We start from the raw sequence: 25439 nt of genomic DNA on the forward strand, positions 1-25439 counted from the left end.
TTATCTTTTGTAATTTACAAAATCCTTTTTAGCATATGGAATATAAATTTTCAGTTAAATTTTCCTTCGCTAACATGCTCAAAACTTTTCAGTGCTTTTAGCTAAGTCTGTAATTGTTGTCAAGTGACATGTCAACAGAAAAGATTACCATACTGTTTGATATTCAAATTCTATTGTTTAAAAAAGAAGTATTTATGTATCGCTGTATGAGTCGTTTCTCAAGCTGCCATATATTGATGGTCATACAGTGATGAAAGTAGACAATTATAAATAATGATTCACCTGTTTGGCATCAGGGATATTCAGTAGGTTAAAAGTAATGGTGTTTCAGTGTAGAATGTTTTGGTTTGCGATCTTTTAAGACTTCTGAAACATGATTCAACAAAGGAACAGCCATTAGCAAGCTGGCAGTTAAAATGAGAGAGAGAGAATATGACATGTCTAAGATAATATAATTCGGAATGACTTAGTTTTGTGAAGGTTTATTTTGATTTGTTAAGTTTCTTGTTTTAATCTTAAACTTCAATTTGTAAATTTGAAAGTATTTGCAACATGTAAGAATCATGCTAGAAGAATTAATTTTGAAATGGCAAGTGATTTATTACGTGCAGTTACTATTTTTAGGAGAGCAAGAGGAAGTAACTAAATTAAAATAGAGATTTAAGAACTATTGTATATTAAAGTTATGGTAAAAATATATTTATGAGTGCCTCTTGGTGTAAATTGGTGATTTTTGGCAGTACATGGATACCGAATTTATGCAGTTCTTTGACTTCGGTTATTTTTGTGCAAAAATCACTGCTTCATAGTCATGGCTGCTAGTCAAAGAATTGAACAAACTTGGTATCCATGTACACATCGACCTATTTTCACTTTAAAAGAAAATCAAAGAATTGCACAAACTAGGCATTGCACATTCCCTTTGTCCATGTATACATCGACCTACCTATTTTCACTTAAAAAGTCAAGGAGCAGTCCTCCCCCCAAAAAAATCAATAAACTACATTTTAAATCAAGCAAATTACATAAGAAAGAAAATTCATCTTGGCACTACACAAAATATTCACTTATTTAGAAATTTCCCTGTCTTGAGTCAAACAAAATTTCTTAACAGCATCCAAAAATTTCCTAAAATTTTCTGAACTAGAATCTGTATACTGGCATCGCCACATAAATTCGCAAAAAGTAAAAAATATCCTCCCATGTTCGACCATACGCATTTCCTGCCAACAAACAGGAAACTTACGATGGCTACTATGTAAACCTTCATTTCCAGACCAGTCAATTAATGCTTCCCCCTTTGGTTCTAAATCATACAGAAACTTCAAATTAATCTTACCACATTCAGCCATTTTATCATCTAAACCACAAAACAGCAACGTACTTCCTAACCAACACACACCACAAACCCTTACAAATCTTTTCGCATCATTCAAATTCATTGCAATAACGCAACCAGTTAGTCATAATAAGGTTTCCATAACATTCAACTACTCAGGTTACCATAAATGAAACAACTGGCCGATAGTAGAAGAGGCACCTTTAAATCTACTCGAACCAAAGTTATTATTTCAGTTTACCTATTTTTTAATCATACATATATGTGTAATATTTTTACTTTCTTGTACGAAGTAAAAAGGAAGTATTGTAATCGCAAAAAGTTTCAGGCAGCATATTTCAACGAAAATATCCATTTTGACCGCTATTGAATGCAATTTAACGAAGTTTTTGCGTGATATCTGTACGTAAGAACATAATAAGAGACTCGTTTCCTCCAAAAAAATTATAAAACTGCTTTAAAATTAATTCTGAAGAGAATTTTTTGTGGCGTCTGTACGAACGTATGTACGTACGTACGTCTATCTCACATAACTCGAAAATGAGTAGCCTCAGAACGTTGAAATTTTGTATATAGGACTGCTATAACATGTAGATGTGCACCTTGTATTTTGTTTGCAATCGGCCGCACCAAACGTATATAAATACTATATTTATATATATATCCACTCTGTTACTTGGCACAGTGATCTCAGTTTCTTTACTCTTATATGTTTGTAAATTGTACATTTTTTGCTTTAAAAATGATTGAATTATGTTGTTCTTATCTTCCGGTTAAGGATTTTATGCCTTTAGTAAATCTGTGTGCAATATTTTTAGAATTATCAGCAATTTTAAAGTTGTTTAATTGCCGATAAGCCTGTTTTTAATGGTGGCCATTGATGTTTACATTTGAAACAGCAGAATTGTAGATTTGTTGCCAATCTGGAGAGACTAAGCTTCGCAACAACAAAAATAACGGCTTCATTTATTATTGCGAATTAAATCATGCTTAATTCTTTCTGGAATTTTTTTGAGGAAATAAGTGTTTAAGATTTACTTCGTAATTTTTAATACAGATATTTTAAGTTTTTATGTATTTTTGCCTTGTCGCGAAGTGAGAACTGAATTAATTGAATGAGAAATACTAAATCGTCTGTGAAAAACTGTTTCTTTTCTGTTTTGTTTGCTTAATTTCTTTCATAAATCGTTCTAGCTTTATTATAGTATTTGAATAGAACATGTGGCAACGATAAGCTAATTCTTCAAATGATTTAAATTTTGTGCATTCAGAGTGTCCTTATAGTAAAATATAGTGAATTTTAAAGAGTGTAGCCTTGGCTACTAATGTTTAAAATTAATTTATGACTAGGAACAGCATGAATTATAAACGAATAGCTAAGATATTGCATTTTATTTTCCGGCTATCGAAATGCGACGCTACGAGCAACGTTTTGAAACCAAAACCTAGCAATCATGAATCAGAACTAGAACTAGTTGCCATTCAGCATAAAGAAATTTAAATATAAATATGAACTACTTATTGCCATTCAGCATAAAAGAAATATAAATATGAATATAAACAAAATATTAAAGTTAATTTTATAAAATAATTAAACACATGAACAAATATATGAAATAAAAAATAATTATTTCTCATGCAATAACTGGGCCACTACACTACTCCTCCACCAGTAACTAAGTTACGTTACGAAGATGGAGAAATAGGTAGTAACTAGTATTGCAGTGTTAACCACTATCAAAATAATTTAGTCAGTCCTTGAACCTAACAGGTAAACGTATAGTTCTGCCTGTGCGAGAATGTTTTTGATTCACATCCGAATTTGAATCCGGTCTCTGCAAATTAGTGTAGTCAGGTTGTATCAACTGAGAATTTTCCTCAGCTAAAATATATGCTGGTTTCAAGCGATCCAGGGATACATTAACATGTTTTCCTTTTATGCTAATAGTAAAATATTTGTCCTTGCGATCAATAACAGGAAATGGTCCTTCATAAGAAGGTTCCAGAGGTTTTTTTACCCGATCTATTCGCTGAAACACATGAGAACAAGTTTTTAAGTCTTTATGTACAAATGTCTGTTCAGATGAATTTTTATGAATTAGTCTCGGTCCAACAACTTCCATCTGTTTCTGGAGTTTATTAGCAAAAGTCTCCGATGCTGTCTGGATACTTGGTTCGCTGAAAAACTCTCCAGGAAGTCTGAGACTCTGGCCATAAACTACTTGCACAATAGAATGATTTGTGTCTTCTTGAATAGCAGTACGCAAACCCAAAAGTACTGTTGGTAACGTGTCCGTCCAAGATATGTTGTTGTGGGCTTTTAATGCTGTTTTTAATGTTCGATGAAGGCGCTCAACTTTGCCATTACACGAGGGGTGGTAGGCAGTAGTGTGTTGTAAATTGATGCCACAGATTTTGGACAAAGCTCGTAATGTATCACTTTTAAATTGGGATCCACGATCACTAATGAGTTTACTTGGCGTTCCGAAACGCGCAATCCAGTTGCTATAAAAGGCTCTTGCGACGTTCTCAGAAGAAATATTTTCTAAAGGAATTGCTTCCATCCAATTCGAAAATCTATCTATGCAAGTAAGACAATAAATATTCCCTTTAGATGGTGCAAATGGTCCTATGAGATCGATATGGATGACAGAAAATCTTCCTGGTGGTACTTCAAACTCACCTAATTTTGTTTTGGTATGCCGACTGATTTTAGCTTTTTGGCAAGGAATGCAGGTTCTTGTCCACAACTGTACATCTTTTTTTATGTTAGGCCAAATGAATTTTGATGTCATTAATTTCATAGTCGATTTTATTCCTGGATGTGATAAACCATGAATTCGTTGAAAGACGTGTTACGGCCGAATATGTTTAGTTGATGTATCACACCACAAATATTTCCCCGAAGGTAGAGAACATTGCTTGGAATTCAAGGAAGTAGTGGTTTGCAAACTCTTCAGTTCTTCATCTTGAGTTTGTTCAGCAGCTATTTTATCATAATCTATCGATGAAATTTCATTAACTCTAGATAATGTATCCGCCACAATATTATTCTCACCTTTTACATATTTGATATCAGTCGAAAACTGGGAGATGTATTGAAGTTGGCGAGCCTGTTTAGGTGCTGCTTTGTCAAGTTTTTGACGAAAGGCGAATATTAAGGGCTTGTGATCTGTATAAATTGTAAATACTCTTCCTTCTAGATAATGCTTAAATTGTCTAACTGAAAGATATATGCTTAATAGTTCTCTATCATAGGTGCTATATTTTTGCTGAGTATCACTTAATTTTTTAGAAAAAAATGCTATTGGCTTCCACGAGGAGTTTTCATATTGTTGCAACACTGAGCCAATCGCCGTATCTGAAGCATCTGTAAATAATGCCAGAGGTAGTTCAGAATTGGGAAAAGACAACAGTGCCGTGTTCACCAGGTCATTCTTGCACGTTTCAAACTGTTTTTCAGCTTCTTCAGTCCATTCGATTTTACATTTGTCCCTCTTTTTAGCTCCCTTGAGATACGCATGTAACAATGCTTGATTATTCGCTGCATCTTTTATATAACGACGATAAAAGTTAAGTATTCCTGGTCGTTTGTAGTTAGTAATAGCTTGAACTCTTTCTGGCAAAGGACGGGAACCCTTAGGTGTAATTAGGTAGCCTAGAAACTCGATTTGTGGAACAGCAAATACAGATTTTGAAACATTAATTCTTAACCCAAATGTATGTAATTTTTCGAAAACTAATTTAAGGTGATTTTCGTGTTCTTCATGGGTACTGGATGCAATGAGTATATCTTCTAAATAGGGAAAAACGAATTCTAATCCTCTAAAGACTTCATGAATAAATCTTTGGAACGTTGCAGGAGCATTTTTTAAACCGAAACTCATTACATTAAATTCATATAAACCGAAAGGAGTGATAATAGCCGTTTTACATTTGTCTTCTTCTGCAATGGGAATTTGAAAATAAGCTTTGAATAAATCAATTTTAGGAAAAATATTTGTACCTCTTAAAATATGATGAAAATCTTCAATGCAAGGAATTGGGTATCGATTAGGTATCGTCTGCGCATTCAATCGTCGGTAGTCTCCGCAAAGACGATATGAACAATTCTTTTTCGGAACAAGGTGCAAGGGGCTTGACCACTGGGAGTTTGATGGACGAATTATTCCATTGTCAAGCATAAATTTAAATTTCTCTTTAGCTATAGCTAAGCGTTTTGGATCGAGCTGTCGTGCCTTTGAATAAACGGGTTGACCATCAGTCGTAATAAAATGTGTAACACTATGTTTAATTTGTGTAGGAAAAAGGTTAGGTTTAGAAATTTCGGGATATTTCGACAGTAAATCGAAAATTTTTAGGGATTTATTTAATGTGGTTACTGAGTAATCACTGGAAATAGCAGCGACATCACACTGTACACAAAGCTGTGTTACGCCATCAATTAATTTTTTCTTATTTATATCGATAAGCAATTTATATTTGTGAAGAAAGTCAGCTCCTAAAATACCTTTTGTGACATCAGCAATTATGAATGGAAACTGAAAATCACGACGTAATCCAAAATCAAAAGTTAGCGTTTTTATGCCATAAGTGGAAATATCTGTGCCATTAGCTGCATACAGTTTGTATTCAGTTTTACATTTATTCTGTGAAGTAGCAGGAATTATGCTTACGTCAGCTCCGCTATCAATAAGAAATTGCAAATTTGATCTTCGGTCACGAACGAATAAACGAAATTTGCGACAATCCTTCATATTTTCTGCAGCAACGTTTGCCGCTGAACCTACTGCAGATTCGAGTTTTCCTGGTTTTGGGAATCGTTTTTTACCCAAGTGCACGTAGGCTGGCATTTCTCTGGAATACATTTTGCTCCAAATCGAAAGCGATAGAAACAAAATTTGCCAGTAGGGTCATATCGTTTACGAGATCATGAACGTGAATTACGTAAATCCAAGTCCCTGCGTCTTGAGCGAATGGTTATTTGATCAATTTTTTGTTCAAGAAAGGTAATTCTTTGCAACAAATCATTTGCGGGAACGGAAGGAGCATTAGCACTAAATAATTCTGGTTTCCGATTCATATCACTAATTTTATCTGCCATAGACGCTAACTTGGTTACATCTTCATCACTAACTAATAATATATTTTTTATTGAGTCAGGTAGCTTCTCCAGCCATAAAGTTTTGATTAGATTTTCAGACACATCTGTAGTAGCAACTGATCTCATCTTCTGCAAAAGTTGGCTTGGTTTCATGTCTCCAAGTTCGATACCAGTAATCAAACATTTAATCTGTACATTTTCACTTTCTTTGAATAAATGTAATAACCTAATTTTAGCATCCAAATATTTTGTGGCACTATCGTTCGTTACAATGTCCCAAATATTTTCGACGAACTTAGGTTCAAGCTGTGAAACTAAATAATTAAATTTAGTTTCTTCTGAAACGATATTACTAATTTTGAACTGAGCTTCAACTTAAAAAAACCATATTTCCGGTTTATCAGTCCAAAAAGGAGGTATTTTTACACTCACCTTATGAAGCTCCGGTGACTGCATCGTATCTTTCATAGCAGTTTCAGAAGAGTCATTTGTTGACATTTCGAAAATTAATCCGGGTCACCACGATGTAGCCTTGGCTACTAATGTTTAAAATTAATTTATGACTAGGAACAGCATGAATTATAAACAAATAGCTAAGTTATTGCATTTTATTTTCCGGTTATCGAAATGTGACGCTACGAGCAACGTTTTGAAACCAAAACCTAGCAATCATGAATCAGAACTAGAACTAGTTGCCATTCAGCATAAAGAAATTTAAATATAAATATGAACTACTTATTGCCATTCAGCATAAAAGAAATATAAATATGACTATTAACAAAATATTAAAGTTAATTTTATAAAATAATTAAACACATGAACAAATATATGAAATAAAAAATAATTATTTCTCATGCAATAACTGGGCCATATTGTGGTTTATGCGCTGTCGACGAAGTAGCTTTTATTCAATTCAATCCAATCAATTTAAATGAAATTCAAGAAAAAAATGCGTATAATTTAATATTCCGTACAAGGAAGTCATGTGGTGTACACATCAGATTTTTTAAATTTATTTTGCTGTTTATTTTCATTTATCAGGACATGAAAAATAGATAAAATTAAGCATTAACAATTATGTACACAGTAACTGTATGACAAAATGGGACACTGAAGATTGCATTGGTAACAACTATTACTCATCTCATTTGTTTGAAGACAGATTAGACTGGATTATTGATAAATTTACTTCTGGTGTATGTTTTTAGCAACAATTAAAGAGCATATTTTTTCAAACAAACAATTTTTTATCACATGTTACAGGAAAAATAAGAAAAAATATGCACTAGTTTATACCATTTTAATATGAATGGTTTTGCCTCATACTGCATTTAAAAAATTTTTTAAATAAATCTTTATTTTAATCCATTCTAGTGCTCTAAATATTCATAAAAACTGTGGTTGTTTTCTAATTATCTGCACACTCCATGAAAAGTACTGATGAGGCAATGTGAAAATGTATTTATGTTGTAACCTATGATATAGTAAAAAGGTATTTATGTAGCAAACTATGAAGCCACCAAAAAGCATTACATGGCAACTCACGTGTGTGTTTTTAATGGATTTGCACTTTTGAAATTCAATGGTAATTTTTCTGATTGCTATTTCTTTTTTCATATAATATATTTGTTTTTGTTTAAATGAATCGTTATGAAGTTGTGTACTTTGCCTTCTTGTATTTTTATTTTGTTGATGTGCGCATTGAAATTTAAACTATTCTAAGGTGATCATGATCATAGCCAAGTGTATTTTTTTTTAATAACAAACAAATAAAAACAAATTGCTTTTTATATAGGAAGAACAGAGTTGCCAACTCTCCTGATTTAGGTGGGAGACTCTCAATTTCTGACCATACTCCTGCCAACCCGATTTTTACCACATTTCTCTTGAATTTCTCTTATTATTAAAATTTCTCATGATTTTTATGCAGCTTAGCTTAATACTTTGTTATTTGCTACCCAAAAGTGGTTTTTGGCATTTGAAAGCACTTGGTTTTTCTCTTGATGCATATAAAAATAATTTGTTTCATCACTGAAATACAAAATGTTTTTCCTTTGTGTATGAGAATCCGAAACACATGTATGAAAATATCGTGTTCCAGTTCTCCAATGAGAATCAAGCACTGCTGCTGATCATCTGGCATATATTAACCAATGAGCAGCAAGCAAGATTGAGGTTGTTTATTTTGTTCATCTCGCCAGTGATCAACGTAAGCTTCACATGCTTCCTACAAAATATATTAAGAAATTGCATTGTCTTAGTTATGAGAAATGTAAAATATTCATGCACTTTTCAAAAATCATACACATATGACTTTCCTGCAATTATTTCGTCAAGGAAATGTAATATTGCAATGTGTATCATTTGTCATTAAATTTTTTTGATTTTGCATGGTGGAAGGGCTAATGTTCTTACACACGTGCGTTACAATATGAGTTACTTGAAATAAAAACTAAAAAAATAATGAAAAAAAATTAATTTTTTTTTGAGGAAACAAAGGACCAAAAAGTTATTAATGCAGAATACCTGTTTTCTGCCTTTTTACTGGAGTACAACCTGCCACTGAGTGCATCAGATTATGCTGCAGCTTTTTTAGAAAAATGTTTCCCGACAGCAAAATTGCTGAGAAATACTCAAATGCCATGACAAAAACGGCTGCAATTGTAGAAGAAATGGGATCAAGAAATTGGTATGAAAAATAAATCTTCAGTTGTTGATTGCAATAAAGCAGTTCCAATCTGCCTCTCTTTGGATAGAAGCAATAAAATTGATGCAGAACTGCATCCGTTTTTTTTTTAATTAATCCAGAGTCTTCAGAAATTGAATGTAGTTTACTTTTTGTCTTCATTTTATAAAAGATTCGACAGGCTTTAATAGTAATAGCACAGTGTATCATTAAAACTTTAAAAGAAAGTGTAATTCTTCAGGGTAATAGCTTAGCACTTAATGCTGTACCAGGGAGTGGACCAGAAATTTTAGGCTTGAAGTTTGATGTTGCAGACATCTTAAAAAAAAAAAGAAAATTCATATTTGCAAATTATAAAATTCACCTTTTAAAATTAACAGTGAAAAAGGGAGGGTCAGCTTCTTTCTCAATAAGTGTGGTTGAACATGTTGTTGATATTTATTATTATTTTAGAAATATTGCTAAAGGGAAGTAAAAATTGAAACAATAACAACAGCTGCACAATACTAAATTATACATGTAAAAAGCTGAAATATATATGTACACACTAATTATGTTTAGCTAGAATCGTTGACCACTTCTTACATTTTTTAAAGAAGAAATAAATGCTTCTAAAATTAAGATAAAAGGCTCTGTTGAAGGTTATAAAATACCTTAAGTAAATGGAGATGTAGTTAATGCTTCCAATCTTAAAAACAGGTATGATAAAAATTAAGCATTTTTTGCACTTGCGAGCAATTTAATTGGCAATTCTCAAAATAATACAAGAAAATATAAGTGTAAAGCTCTTCCAAAATGAAAAAAATCGCTTGACAAGGGACACTTTTTCCGATTATTGCAAGTTTCTCTCATAAAGACCGAATATTTATGTTTTTGTCTTCAGGCAAATTTTTTTTATTTTTTGTATGCTCCATTTTGTCACCATTTGGTGTTCTTAACACAGTTCCACGGTGCAGAATTACATTAATTCACATTTTACAATCAATGATTAGTTATCTGGCTAAAGTGTTTAGTGATTAGGGAAACTGATGAGAGTATTTTTCTATTAGAAGGTGCAAGTAATAAAACTTCCCCCCCCCACATGTGTAAGTAATTTTGCATTTAAGAAATAATAACTGAACTTTTGGACTCTGTTTAGTTACCATTTAAAGTTAATTCATTATTAAAAATATGTTTTTATTCTACATATTTTTATCATTTAAAAAAATCTTTCTCCTGATTTCTTAAAAAATCTCCTGATTTTTTAGTTTCATAGGTTGGAAGAATAACAGCTCTAAAAAGAAAAGAGATTATACTGGCTGTATCATTGAAATAGGCATAAAAGATACCTAAACAAACATTTCTTTCCAAAGCTGGCAACGATGCTGAGACATTTCAGTGGAGGAGGGTACGGATAATTAAAAGTACCAAAAATGCTTTAAAGTAGTGATTCTTTATTGTTTACTGAATCAATCCACGTTTCAACATCAAAATATTTGTAGGTGTCTTGTTAATACACATAAATGTTTTTTCAGTGTATGAAAATTTTAGTGTACGCAGCCTAGCAGTAAAATTGCTGAACACTGGTAGTTTTGACATAGGTTCGAATCCAGGCGAATAGGCTGGCTGCATGAAGATTTTCATGGTTTTCCCTGTATACGAGCCAGTTTCCCTTAACCCTTTCCGGAACGCTACCTTTTAAAGTCTGAGTTTTGATTTAAAAAAAAAAAAAAGTAAGCAGTCTAATTAGGCCTAGAGGAGTACACACATAAAATTTTGTGAAGAAATCACTTGTCGTTTTAGTTCTGTGGATGTGCCTAAAGTGGCACACTGATTGAATAGAGATTCGAAAAGAGTGCTGAAACGAGCATTGTTCTTAATGAACTGACCGTTGAGATGCGGAGAAACAAAGAATACAGACTCTCAGTTGTCTTAGATTATCGGTGAGCTTGGCCTGGGCACACGTAGGGTTCGTCGTTTGATTTTAGGCAAGATTTCAATGTAAAAATTTAAAACTAATATAGAATAAGGAGATTAGCATACAACCAAAAAATAACATAGAAATTTCTTTTTAAACAATTCCTTTTATACCCTAAAAAAAAATCTGGAAGATTTCTTTGAATAATGAGGGTCTTAAAAAACTAAACATGGCTTAAATATATGGACTGGTCTGTGTTGAGCTGCCATCTACTATAAATAAAGAAGGTTCAGAGTAACCTATAGTAATCTATAAATCCTTTTTCATTCAGTTTTTCTGTGCGTACAGAAGGAAATTTTTAGGTGTGTTCAGACCGGACACACTGTGCCGCTAAGGGTTAAAAAATCTTGCACAAAGGCATCCCTTCCTTTAGAGAGATAGCCTTAGTGTGCTGCTTTGTTATAAAAAACTAAACCAAATCAAGAAATGGATGGACTGTCAGAGTTCTACTGTGCTTACTTTCATACTAATCTTTCACAATAAAGAAGTAAATTATTTAGAATCTCTAAAAAGCAAAATTTAGCACAATTTCTGAAATAAATAAGTAAATAAATAAAACAAAAGTCTTTTTTTTTTTTTTTTTTTTTTATAATTTCACTAACAATGGGAAGAATATGAAGACTTATATTTAAACAATATTTGAATCTTACTTTCTGAAACTACTTGCTTGCTAATAAGTAAAATAAAATACGTGTACCTATTATACATAGAAGAATAATTATAATGATACCAGACATTAATTTTAAATTCCAGAACACTTTGTGCCCAATATATTCAAAAAGAAAAATTCAGATATAAAAACAACTGGTCTTTCTCAAGGAGTAGCCCTTCCCTAAAAAAAGCAGCCATGTTTCTGAATTATGTCTGAATGATTATTGAAAAGAATTCATGAAAACGTTAGTGTTAAAAATAAGGAAGTTTATTAATTTACTTAAATTGCTTTTTAATTGGTACTTTTCCTTTATCTGTTTACAATATCTTAAAATAAGACGAAATAATATTATATAATAACGTATAATAATTAATGATAAGACAATGAGAAAAATAAATTTAATTAAAAAAAGTAGAAGGGATATTGCTCATGTCAATTAGTGTTTGTTTAAGTGGAAACTGTTTGCCTATTGCCTCTATAATGCAATCAGAATAATTTCTACTGCTTGCTTCTTTATCCAAATAAATGCTGATAGATAGGACATGTGTTATAAGATATAGCCAAAACGTAACAAGATATGATTGCCAGATTTTTGGGCAGATAAAAATAAAGTATCTTTTCTGAATTTTAATTAAAAAAATTCTTGTTTTTTACTATTTAATTCATGTATGTTATTATTTTTTTAAGATCACATCAGAGCAGATTATATCTTAATGATTGATTTGAAATTTTTTAAATTAATACTTTAATTCGATTAAAATGATCTAAAAATTAAAGGCCTTGTAACGTAAATTTTAATTAAGAGCATTAGCTCAGAAAATCTATTAATTTTGTTTTGGCTTTTTGTGTTAATTTACTATAAGCGACGAATCGCTTTTTAAATTGTTGCCACCAAATATTAGAACCCTGTATTATATTTATGAAATATTTTAAATCTATATTTAAAAATCTTCATTATTAAGAAATTAAATAATGAAGAATCTGCATAACTGTATGTATTTTTCTTGCATTGTGATAAAACAGCGGTACCTAGAGCCATCAAATTTTGAATAACGTACGTCTCCACCCGAATATGGCCATCTGGAAGCCTGAATTTGGAATTTGTTTTATTATCTATTTCATAATCTGTAAAGCATTTATGAGTTTTTGATTAAGAAACTCGACGATTTCAAAGTGAGCAATGGCAACACTGTATGGGGGGGGGAATTATATCCAGTGTGTGAGACTGTGTATTTGAAATTCTGAAGATATGCTCTTTTAAATATTTTGTGATATTGCTGTTGAATTGAATTTTATGGTTTAGGTGTGAAGAACATGATATTTAATACATAAAGGTAACACACAAAACGTTAAAAAAAAAAAAAAAAAAAAAAAAAAAAAAGCTTTTTTGGGTGTAATGTAAAATCTGAAAGCTTTCAGATTTTTAGCTTTTTTAAAATTTGTTTTTAACACTCATTTTTGATTTATTTCATGAATTTTTTTCTATAATCATCCAGATATAATTTAAAAACATGGCTTAGTTGAAAATTTTTTGGCTGTTCCTTAAAAAAACCCGAAGAATATTTGTTATCTTATTATTTATTCCCCCCTGATTTTAATTTGTATTTTCTTTTGTCAGTTTACCACCATGATTGATAGAAATCTCTTTATATGTATGTAAAATACGAAAGATACTGGTAGTTACTAACTTAATTGGCAATAGACCTTTAATTCCTAATTTTAATTTAAGAACAACCACTTCAGAGGCCCTGTTCTGCGTCACTTTTTTGTAGTCATTCGCAATGGAAGAGCTTTTGTCCATTTGCTGTTCAGGATTCAAACAAATGATTTCGGTGCTGTAAATACTTCAGTTGCTTTACATGCTTGCTCTTTTTTTTCTAACTTCTGCTTGAATAACCTTTTGCTTCACTTAGCTATATCTTGTATTATTTAAAATGTAAGCAGTGTATTTAATATTGTAGGGCACTTATAACACCCCCAGTATTGCATCAATCAAGGATATTTCTTAAGAAATTAAAGATGTTACGAGTTCATACAGTCCTTAAAAGTACTTAAAAGTCCTTACGTTTTTGGAAACAATTTTTGGTCCTTAAAAATCCTTAATTTCAGTCAAAATCAGCAAAAGGTCCTTAATTTTGTGTATCTGACATTACTTTTTTTTTTTTTTTCCATGTATTTTATTTAACTACATTAATAAAATTTGTAAAAATTTTCCACTACCATTTCTTACTTTTTACTTGCACTCTATATATATCGCAATAAAGTTGTCCACGCCATCCATGCATTTGTTGTAATTTCTGATAAGTTTAGGCTACTTTACAAATACAGGTTTTTTTTTTTTTTTTTTTTTTTTTGAGTACCTCTTGGTCACTAAAGGTGGATAAATTGTATGAAAGTTAATATCACAGCTGTGACGGAATTGTTGTTCCTTTGAATTGCTGCAATGCCATGCTCTTTATCAAATGTGGTGTCATATGTTCTGCGGTCTTTTTTTTTTTTTTTTTTTTTTTTTTCCTTTTTGTTTTCAGATCTAATAGTACCATTTCCCAATCTGTACTCAAGAATTGCTCTAGCCACATGAACTCATTCAATTCTGACAACAACAAGTGTGACGTAAAAAAGTTTTTGAAATATTTGTCATGATTTGAAGAAACTTTCCCTACTCTTAAAAGATCTATTACATCTTTACATAGTCCAGGATCAGTCTACATCTTTGAAGATTTTCCTGAATATATATCAAAATGATATAGAAGCTCTTCATAGGAACACAAAGTACGAAACTTTCTATTTGAAATGAACTGGTTTTCCTTTGAGGAATTTTGCTTGAATGTGTACCAAAATGAGGCCCGGTGGCACAGTGGCCAGCGCATCGCGCAGCAGCACCAGAGGTCAGGGGCTCGATTCCCAGGTTGGGTAAGGTCGATTCAGCCTTTCATCCCTTGATTTCCATCACTTGGGTCGGTAAAATGAGTACCAAGTTTGCTTGGGAGTTAAACACTGGAGATCCTGCGACAAGCTGACCACTTGTTCAGAACATATGCTTACGCACCCCGGGGCCCATGGTCAAGAAAGCAGATTTTCAGGCACTGCAGGCCTTGGCCCATTAGGGCTGTTACACCACTGAGCAGTGGCGTAGCTAGGGTGGGGCAAAGGGGGACATCCGTCCCCAGGCGCAGTATCCAGGGGGTGCCAAATTGATGATACACATTACAGAATAAAATATTTTCCATTATTGGAACACAGAAAGGGGCGCAAAATCTTTAGGTGTCCCCGGGCGCTGAAAACCTTAGCTACGCCACTGCCACTGAGTTTAGTTTTAGTCTACCAAAATAAAACAACATTTGCTCTTAGAAAGGATGTGTTGAAAAAAACCTCATACAGCATTTAAAATATTTTAATAGAAATGAACCTCGGCAGGTTTTTCAGTTTTATCTACTCCTTCATAAATTATAATGCTTCATTCAACGTTAAAACTATCATCTCGGATATTCATTATTTTGTGCATCTCTAGAAGAAAATACCACTGTCTATGAAAATCTGAGTAAGCCTTCAAAGACACTGCTTTGAACTGACATTGTGTTTTCGCAACGTTTTAAAATATTCATACTAATACCAACAAAAAATAAAATAATAATCTTACTTTTTGACTACTTTATACAGTCTAATGTTTCTAGAAGATTGGTGTATTTTCATAAAATTATTTGACTGGTTGTCCTTTCTATGAGATCTACTCAAAATTAAAAGAAAAACTTACAAAAAATGTACCAAAACGAACATTTATTTTTTATCAAAATTTTTAGTATGAGAGAAACAGCCTTTTTTGCCCATAAACAGTGAAGTTTTATCTACAATATGCAAAAAAAGTTAAAGTAAAAAACATTATACAGAAGACGAAAAAAATGTTTTAATGCTGCGAAAACGCAACATCAATCATTAATGAATTAATATGATATTTACCAGTTAGTGGACAGGAAATTTCAAAGTGGCCAAATGGCAGACTGAACCTAAATACAATGCTGTTAGTTTATTGTGGGTACCATATGTACCAGTTTATCACATATCGTTTTTCTAACTGTTATGATTCATTTTATCCTGGCTAAAAGAAAAGCACCCCAAAAAGAAAAAAATAAGAGTGCTTTATTTGAGTTGTAACTGTAAAACTAGATTACTCTGAAATTACTGTCCTCTAACTAGTGAGAACCATTATTAATAATTTCCATATTACTGATGCAGTATTTATTTTTGTAAGAAATTTAAAAAAGCTATAATTTATCATTATGTACTTAACTTTAAACTTCTCTTCATATGCAGAGAACTATGTGCTAACAAGGATTGCTCTCACATATCACTTTATGGAACCAGTATTGATATTTATTCCAGCCCACTTGAGTTTGAAGCAACATGTAGCCAGGTATTTTTTTAATTTACATGTTCTCATATGTATAATAATTTTTGTAGTAAGATATACTAGTATGAAAAATAGTGAATCTCGAAGCCCACTTGGAAAAGAAAATTGTATTATATATATATTTTGTATGTGTGTGTTTGTGTTGGGAGTAGACATTTTTAATTAGCTCAGAAAATTTATTTCATGCTTTGTCAAATTAAATTTGGATATAAAAATGCTTTGTACGTCTTTTTTATATATATACATACATTATTTATATGTATTCCATATTTTATGTGGAATAGAAAATTTTGGTAATGGTGTTATATGTAATGTACCATTTCAGGGTAGTTATTTCTTAGATGATGCCTCTAAAATTCTATTTATTAATATGAAAATAATAAAGAATACGTTAATGAAAATGTTCCTATTAATTTAATAGTCTATTAAATTTTTAATTCCATTAAATATAAATTCCCTTCAGTTTTACAAAACAAAAGTAGGCACAACCATTAAAAGAGCTGTTTTTATGACTCGTTGAACAGTTTACATTAGAATAGATTGCAGTATAAATCATTGCAGTTAGCATGCAACATGGACCCCCCCCCCAAAGAAAAAGTCATTATTTTTATTAACCCCTTAAAGCACAAGATGGTGGGTTTTTTTTTTTTTTTTTTTTTTCTAACTAGTTTTAAAAAAAAGGTTGGGGGCAGAAAATAAATATATAGGTATAGTGTAAATTATTTTTTGTAATTTCTGTTGCAAAAAATAACTTCAATACAGTTTCTTGCTACAGCCAAAATCTTGTCGTCATGATCTTTAGATTTTCTTCCATCACTCACACAATAAAAATGGATATGTTATTTTTTCTACATCAAACAACTGCTTTATAACAAAGAATTCTTATCAAACTTATAAGCTAATCATCAAAATGCACCATGTGGTTTACACTAGAAAAATGCTGCATAGTGGTGCTGCCTATGTAAATAACTTTAATTATAATCTAGCCTATCTAATTTTACTAGAATGGATCTCGGACGGGCATTAGAAATAAAATAACGCAAAATAGAAGACCGCCAATGTGAGACATAGGCAAATGCATTAAAGAGTTATTGGATATCCACCATATTTCTGTGAGAACGGTTGCATTTCCAATGTGGTACTCAGCACGTTGTGTAGAATCTTTAACTTCAAAACTCCCGGCAAAATTAAGTTCTTAATATCAAATAAATTTTAATCTGGCGAGTGTAACTTAACCCTCTGAGCGCCATGACCGGCTTTATCCAGTCATGATATTTTTTGTCACTTGTTATATATTAGTTTATAATTTAAGTTATTTTTCATTGCTAATGTAAATGCTATCTTGGTGAATGTAAGTTTATGAAAATAGAGACTAAAATAGGTAAATATTTATCTAATAAAGTCTCTTCAAAACAGGTCTTCATGACAAAAAAAAAGGGGGGGCGGGCAAAATCCAAAGGGTTAAAGCAGTTATCTTCCGTTTACCAAAAATAGAATGTTTCTCTGAAGGCTGAAACTGTTTGTAAGCTGAAGTGGCTTGTAGGAATGCCTGATTTTTTTTTTAATACTTATTTTAGGATTTTTGGTGTTGTGGGCAATGCCAAGTTTTGCAATTCTCTGTTTTTATTTAGAAAGAAATAGATTGCTGTGTATGTGAGGAGAGCAACAGCGAACAAAAACAAGAAGTTTATTCATCATGTATGGAAAAAGAAGAATATTAATAGAAATAGGCTGCAGCAGATACATCATTGTAATAGACGCAAAGATACCCGAACAAACGCCTCTCTCTAACATTAGAAATGAGTTTGTAACTTTTCATTAGGGATGCAGATAATCAGAAATTACTAAAAAATTATGAATACTTCTATCATTATCTTTGTTTTAAGGAAAATAATATTGTCAGAATTCATTAAACTGCTTTTAATTACAATGTAGAGATTTGAAATCAAGATTTTGCTCTAAATGTTTTCTTTTCTTAAGGCCATTTGTTAGTAATTAGATGTTGGTCATTAAGGATCTGTATAACTGTATTTACTCAAAAGTAAGACCCCCGCTTTTTTTGTTACATTTTTGTCCTAAAATTTGGTGTGGTCTCATTCAGAGCTGTGGAGTCGGAATCTGAATTGGACAGATTTTTGGGTAAAAGGAGTCGGAGCTGGAGTCGCTAAAAACACGTTGACTCCGACTCCAGTTTTTGTTGGACAGTTGGAATTTGAAATAAAATTAAAGTGAATTGAAAAAAAAAATTAATGACAAACTGAGTTAACATTTTTATTCATGGACTACATACATTTATAAATAATTATTTTCTATTTTATTGACATATTAATAAATAAATATAAGGGAACAGGATGGATGTGATATTTGCCATTATTGATTAAACTGATTCAATTAGTTACAAATCTCATCGGTAATTTAGGTAAGCAGCAATAGCAGCAAGAACTCCCAAAATTGATGTCATTCTCAGGAAGTGAACAGGAAAAGGAGCTATTATTGATCAAGCAAAGCGATAGGAAAGTACATATTCAATGATATGGAAGTTGTTAGACTTAAGAACTCTTTTAGAACATGTATATAACCCTAATGTGTCACTAACAGAAAGACTATGGAATGATTTTGCACAATTGGAAACTCTTTTTCTACGCCATATATAGCCACAAATAAGCTATAATCTGAAGAATTAACAGGAGGCGAGAATGGAAGAATGTAATGTTTGTTCTTTCTGAAATGGAGAGTTTATTGCAGAAGGAATCATTTCTTCAATGAAGAAAAAAGAAGCTAGTTTGCTAGACAATGAGATCTTGCTGGGTTCAATATATGTAGATCCTAAACGCCGAATTTTGTTGGATGACGAACAAATTAAAAAGGCAAAGAAAGCCATCTATGAACTTTCATTAAGAATGAAATTATTCTTAGAACAATTGGAGTATTCAAATCAGGACAGTCAAACTACAGACATTGCAATTGAGTCTCTATCATCCTTTTCGAAAACTGAGTTTGTGACTTTCTTTTGACCAGTAGATCTAAAACACGTGATAACGGCCATTCGAAAAATAAAAAGAAAGGCGTTAAAATTCAATAAACACCGCACCCATAGGCGAAAAAATAAAAAGCGACTTTTAAGGCATGCAGTTCTGAATTTAGTGATGGAGAAACTAAATTAAAAAGTTCTTCCAGGCGCAAAAAGTCCATAATTAATGTGGGGGATTGAACCCACGATCTCGATGTACGAAGAAAGCCTGCTCTGCTCCTTACCACTGGGCTATGATCACTCGTGTAGGATATCTCGGAAAAGCTATGTACTTCGTCGCCTGATTAACGCCCATTTTTGGCGAAGTCAATGAATCTTTGCGTTCCTTTAAATCGGCCCGTAATTTATCTAGTACTCATGACATGGTGTCATTAATAGCTTTTGGAACTTTTCTTGGGGGTTAAAATAATTTTCACCCCGAATAGAAAATATTTGAATATATAAAGTAATGGGGAAGACAAAGCTTACCAAAATAAGAGAATCCCTTAATTTTTTATTTTAAAATTAATATTACTCGTGTCCCACAGCACAACATTTTCTCTATAGAAATCTATTAGTTCAAAAATTTGAGTTTCGCTCCAACGGAATGCAGCCATGTTTATTATTCTAAATGAGGAGAAAAGCATGTGATCATTCAAAGCAATCTTATTGGCTAGAGACTCCGATTTTATCGTACGCTAGTGAGCAGTGAACACCAATTCTGAAATCGCGGCAGAGAACATGACTGATTTTTGGCGCATGCGCAGATCCTTAAAATTGTTGCTCTACGAGAAAGTCTGCCGAGAAAATCGCTTCGTGTAGACAGGCCCATGTATATATGTTTACATGCATATGAGGGAGTCAGAGTCTTTATAATTCCAGGTGTCGCCGTCAGTCATTTTCTGTACCAACTCCACACCCCTGGTCTCATGGATAGATATTTTGCTAAATGAAGTTGCAGAATGAGGGAGAGAAGTTTAATAATCATACTATACAGAATAATTACACTGTATAAATAATAAATAAAGGTCGTTACTGATACAATGATACCTCAGTGCATGTTACTTATTAATTAACTATTATGAAATATTAACTGTCTAGATAAAAAAATTGTTAATGGATATTTGTTTGAAATAAGACTCAAGTTTTATGAATTATAATTATGCACACTTTTTTGTTTACTTGTTTTGAGACAATTCCACAACTGCCTATGAGTGTGAGTAATTATATTGTTACTATTCAATAAACAACTGCAACTATTAACTCTGAATTTTAGAAAAGTTGATGAGTCAAGCAATGAAGAAAATTGTTAGGATCATCATGGAGATGAAAAAAAATATTATTGAAAGTATGGAGATGGCGTGGTTATCCAGAGCTTAGCTGTTGCATTTCATATGCTGGGTTGAATATTGTCTGGAGTTGTGAAAAACAAAGATGCTGTAAAACAGGCTAACATTGTGAAGAGAGTAAAATTGGTTGCCAAACAAAGATAAAAAAATGTTCGAGTATGTTGAAAAATTGCTTTTGATCTGGATGGCAGAAAACCGTTTCTGTATAGTACCATGTGCAGTAAAGGACTGTTAAAAGAGAAATTGGCTATCATTCTTCTCATGCATGAGAAAACAGAACCTGGGAAATATTTTTAGTACTTGGTAGTCTTATCCACTTGATTACTGCACCTTTTCTTAGCTTTTTAATATTGCTTTCCGTTTCTATTTGGATGTTATAAATGTTTTATATTTAACTGTTTCTTGCATCTTCACAGATTATTGTTGAACATATGGTGGATTATGGATGGGAAGAAAAATATTACTATGGGAAATTGATAAGCATTCATTTAAGTGGACTATACCTTGCATATGTCTTGAAGCGTAAGTATTCTTCATACTGAAATAAAAGTATTAATTAATTTTTAACTGCTGAACATAAATTAAACATATGTTTATTGCATCAAATTCAGATATTAACAATTAATATATACATAAATTTTGATACAGAAGTAGAATAATGAAGGAAAAACTAAAACATGAAAAATGCTTTAAATTAGTTTATTACAGAATTAGTAATATGAAGTATATCTGATCTTAATGTCGGTTACAGGAATAAGGTGTACTAGTGTATCGCATATTGTTTAATAAACTTATTTTTAGTGTGAGTTTGCTGTATTTAAATAAACAACAGAAATTTGTTATTTGTTTGTTGAAAATATTTAGATTTTTTTTTTCAATAAATAAAATCAGTTCTTAAATAATTTAAAAAATTGATTGTAAAATGCATTTTCTGGATAACAGAATACTGTGCATGCATCTATTCTACTTCAGCACCTGTTTATTTTTAGTTGACAGGTAGCAATCGAATGTTTTCTGCCTTGGCAGTTAATTTATTGAAGCACATACTGTTTTCATCCTGCTTAAGTTTTTCCGAAGGGGCAACTTGCCCAGAAGGACTATTAATTTTGTTTTGGCATTTTGTGTTGAAAACTTGTGTTCACTTTTCAAATTGTTGCCACCAAATATTATCGCCCTGTGTTATATTTAAAAAAATTAAAAAATAATGAAGATTCTGCATAAATGTATGTAAGTTCCTTGCATTATGATAAAACAACAGTACCTAGGCCATAGGATTTTAATAACGTAATCTTTCTACGAATATGGGCATCTAGAAGAAGAAATTGATACTGAAACAAACTCCTGTTTCAATATCAATTTCGTATTTTGTAACACTTTAGCGAATTTTTGATTAACAAACTCAACAATTTCAAAGCAAGCAATGGCAACACTGTATAGAAAATAAATATTAAAAAAAAAAAAAAAAAAAAAAAACTCCATTGAGTATATTAGAAATTCTAGACATGCTCATTTTAAAATTATTTTGCGATATTGCTGTTGAACTGAATTTTATGGTTTAAGTTCAAACATGATATTTAATAAATAAAGGGAACGCATGAAACATAAAAAAAAAAAGTCCCCTTTGGGCGTAATGTAAAATCTGAAACCTTTTGGTTTTTTTTTTTTTTTTTTTTTTAATTTAAAAGTGCAGTTTGCCCAGAATGACTATTAATTTCGTTTTGGCATTTTGCATTGAAATGTTGGTTCACTTTTCAAATTATTGCCACCAAATATTAGAGCCCTGTATTATATTTAAAGAAATTAAATGATGAAGAACCTGTATAAGTGTATGTTCCTCGCATTGTGAAACAATGGTACCTAGAGCCATCAGATTTTGAATAACGTACATTTCCACCCGAATATGGTCACCTGGAAGCCTGAATTTGAAATTTGTTTTCGTATCTATTTCATATTTGTAAAACTTAACAAATTTTTGATTAATAAACTGAAATTTTTGATTTAAAAGTAAGCAATAGCAACACTGTAAAAAAAAAAAAAAAAACATTTGTATCTCCCGCAAGCAAGACTGTGTAACGGAAATTCTAAAGATTTGCTCATTTAAAAATTATTTTGTGATGTGTGAAGAACATGATATTTAATAAATAAAGGTAAAACACAAAATGTTTAAAAAAACACCCCTTTGGGCATAATGTAAAATCTGAAAGCTTTCAGATTTTTATATACAGTGGAATCTCGAGATACAACCACCTCTATATTCGAGATACAAGGAAAGTACGAGTGAAAAATATGTCTCTAAATACAGCATTTACTCGAATAATGAGCAATGAACCAGGCTGTTGGTATGCGTGGTGCGATTTCCCGATCCAAGCTCGACTCGAGGAACCCCTCGTCAGATCACTCGGTATTTTTTTATCTATGTGTTTGTCCACTTGTGTGTCAATTGTTTATTGCATTTAATGTGAAAATAATTATTTCACAATGTCTTTCAAGAAGATTGCCTCAGATAGTGCTATAAAGAAAAATAAGGAAGCCATGGGCGTGAAAATAATAGATAAACAAGCGTGTTATAAGAGTGACAGCATTGGCAAAAACTTAAGGTCTTTCAACATCGACGATTTGCACTATTCTGAAGAAGCGAGAAGAAATTAAGAAACTTGATGTAGCCAAAGGAGGTACCGTTACTTCCAAGTACTGTCCAAACTCCTAGAAGATGTTGAGAAGCTGTTGTTGGTGTGAATTAACGAGAAGCAGTTAAAAGGTCGATGTCGGAAGCTATCACACAGGTAAACTACGGGTATATTATTTACCAGTAATTTTTATTAGAAAAGTTCATATTTTGGGGGTTGTGGAATGGATTCCATTATTTTCAATTAAGAAGTTTGTTTCTAGGTATGAGAAATTCGCTGTACGAGCTCAATGCTGGAACGAATTAAACTTGTATCCCGATGTTCCACTGTGTATATATATATATATGTATATTTTAACAAATTTAAATTTAAATTTTAACAAACACATATAAAAGTAAAAAAGCAAATTTAAAGCCAAAATAAAGAAAAAAAGCCAAAATAATTTTTTAAAAAATTTTAAAAAAATGTGCGAACATATAAAAGATTTAATTCTTGAACTAATCTACAATATCATTTAAATTCAGAAGCATAAGCAAATCAACTGCAAAACTAATCCATGAAAATAAATTACTAATTTAGCAAATTAAAATTAAACTAAACAATTTTTTAAAAAATATATATATATACACAATGAATTTCAGTTTATTCAATATAATGAATTTCAGTTCATCAGGCATGAAAGTTTTCCGCGTTTTCGCAGAATTCCGCTTTTTTGAACGTCGGCCGGGCTGTTTCTGAGATCGATGTAGAACCGTTGAGAAATCGCGACCGGCAAATGTGTGTGTGTGTGGGGGGGGGTTAAACGGAGGACACGCTCTCTCCCTCTTTTCTTTGTAAAAAACTTTACATCATGCCACAGATCGTGAAATACGTTGTTTTACATCAAGGCAAAGTAGATGGGGCTTATGTGGAAAGGCGGAACTAGATGCATACAAATATCGAATCAAAGATGAGCAAGCAACCGTCAAACGAGAGTTGACTTAATAATTTCAGCGATCGGTGCTGGCGCCATCTGTCGGACATACGGATAACCACTAGCATTCTCCACTACACAAAACTCTATGTAAAAATTTAAGGAATGCTCATAAACTGTATAAAGAAGAGCTAGAGATAAAAAAAGGAGGAGCGAGAATCTAAAAAAAAAAAAGCAATTAAACATTGCCGAAAATAAAGAAGAAAATAAAAAGTATCAATGGATTGTATAAAAGCTGCTGAAAAGAAATTAAAACTAGCTCGCAAACGGAAATTAGAAAAGTTGGCTTCAAAAGTATCAAAAAAGAAAAAGCCTTTTCCCTAAAAATTTTTAATCAGGATGGAGTGAGACAGACAAAATAGTTATTTTTTAAATTCCTCCTTTAACTAGATGTTATGTTATTTTGTAACTATATGATCTCACATGACTACTTTTTCTGGTGTTATATAAAGTACTGTTTATTGAACTAAAAGTGAAGATAATTGAAAGCTATAGTAACAGTTATATATATATATTATTTCTAAAACTTGTCATTCTCTGGAAATGGGCAGTAATATACTATAACATAAATATGTATATTAGTGTGTTGTAATGTTGTGTACAGTATTCATGTATCAACTGTTAAATTAAGTTACATAAAGAGCATCTTAAAGATGGTTAATTCATTACAATCTCTTGGTAATTTACTGATTTTTTTTTTTTTTTTTTTTTTTTTTTTTTACAAATGGAAGATAAAATTAATAGCAAAATAGTAGGTACACGTATTATTTTAGTTTAATTACGTGTATATGTTTAATACTTTTTATATTAAAAGGTTGATATATTATTAAAATGTGTTTTTTTTAGGTCGTGCATGCGCATTTAGTTTTTGTGTAATTTTGTGTCCATGCATTGTTCAGCTTTTTTTGCTAACTTGCACTTTCATGCCTGGTTCATTCAGTATATATATAAAGAAATTTAGAACTAATATTTCACAAAGACCAGAAACTGAAATTTATAATTAATAATCTGTTTTAATCTGATTAAAGGTATTAAAAAGGTTGATTAAAGGGATTATCTGTTTACATACAAGATTTTAGCCTTTTGTGCGATTAATTTCTTGCTAAAGTTTTTTAGTTTTGCCAATGAAACCAAGATGGCAAAAATGTACCTACCATTCTGTATTGCCTCTCAAATTTAGACTGTAGTCTAATGAGAGTTTAGGGAGTTCTTAATTTCGTTTTGCTTGCTCTAAATAGGTTTTTCAACTACATTTTAATTCATTTTTTGTTTAAAGATTGTTCGATTTTCTGTTTAAAGGTTAACATTTAAATTTAAAAAAAATTTTTGTTTGT

At 31.6% G+C, this 25439-nt stretch overlaps 1 protein-coding gene across 3 annotated transcripts in view; it reads left to right on the forward strand.

The window, feature by feature from the left end:
• The window catches only part of Ge-1 (Enhancer of mRNA-decapping protein 4 homolog Ge-1), a 140110-nt gene that overhangs the window by 9397 nt on the left and 105274 nt on the right, over nucleotides 1-25439 (forward strand). For all 3 annotated transcript variants that reach the window (XM_085810508.1, XM_085810506.1, XM_085810507.1), the window contains exons 3-4: nucleotides 16050-16149; nucleotides 20922-21027. In XM_085810508.1, coding sequence (XP_085666634.1) covers nucleotides 16050-16149; nucleotides 20922-21027 — 206 coding nt within the window. The remainder of the gene's footprint in view (nucleotides 1-16049; nucleotides 16150-20921; nucleotides 21028-25439) is intronic.

This window comes from Stegodyphus dumicola, chromosome 2, assembly GCF_044657685.1.
Source record: "Stegodyphus dumicola isolate Sdum_Otavi_A_Nest chromosome 2, ASM4465768v1".
NCBI lineage: Eukaryota > Metazoa > Arthropoda > Arachnida > Araneae > Eresidae > Stegodyphus > Stegodyphus dumicola.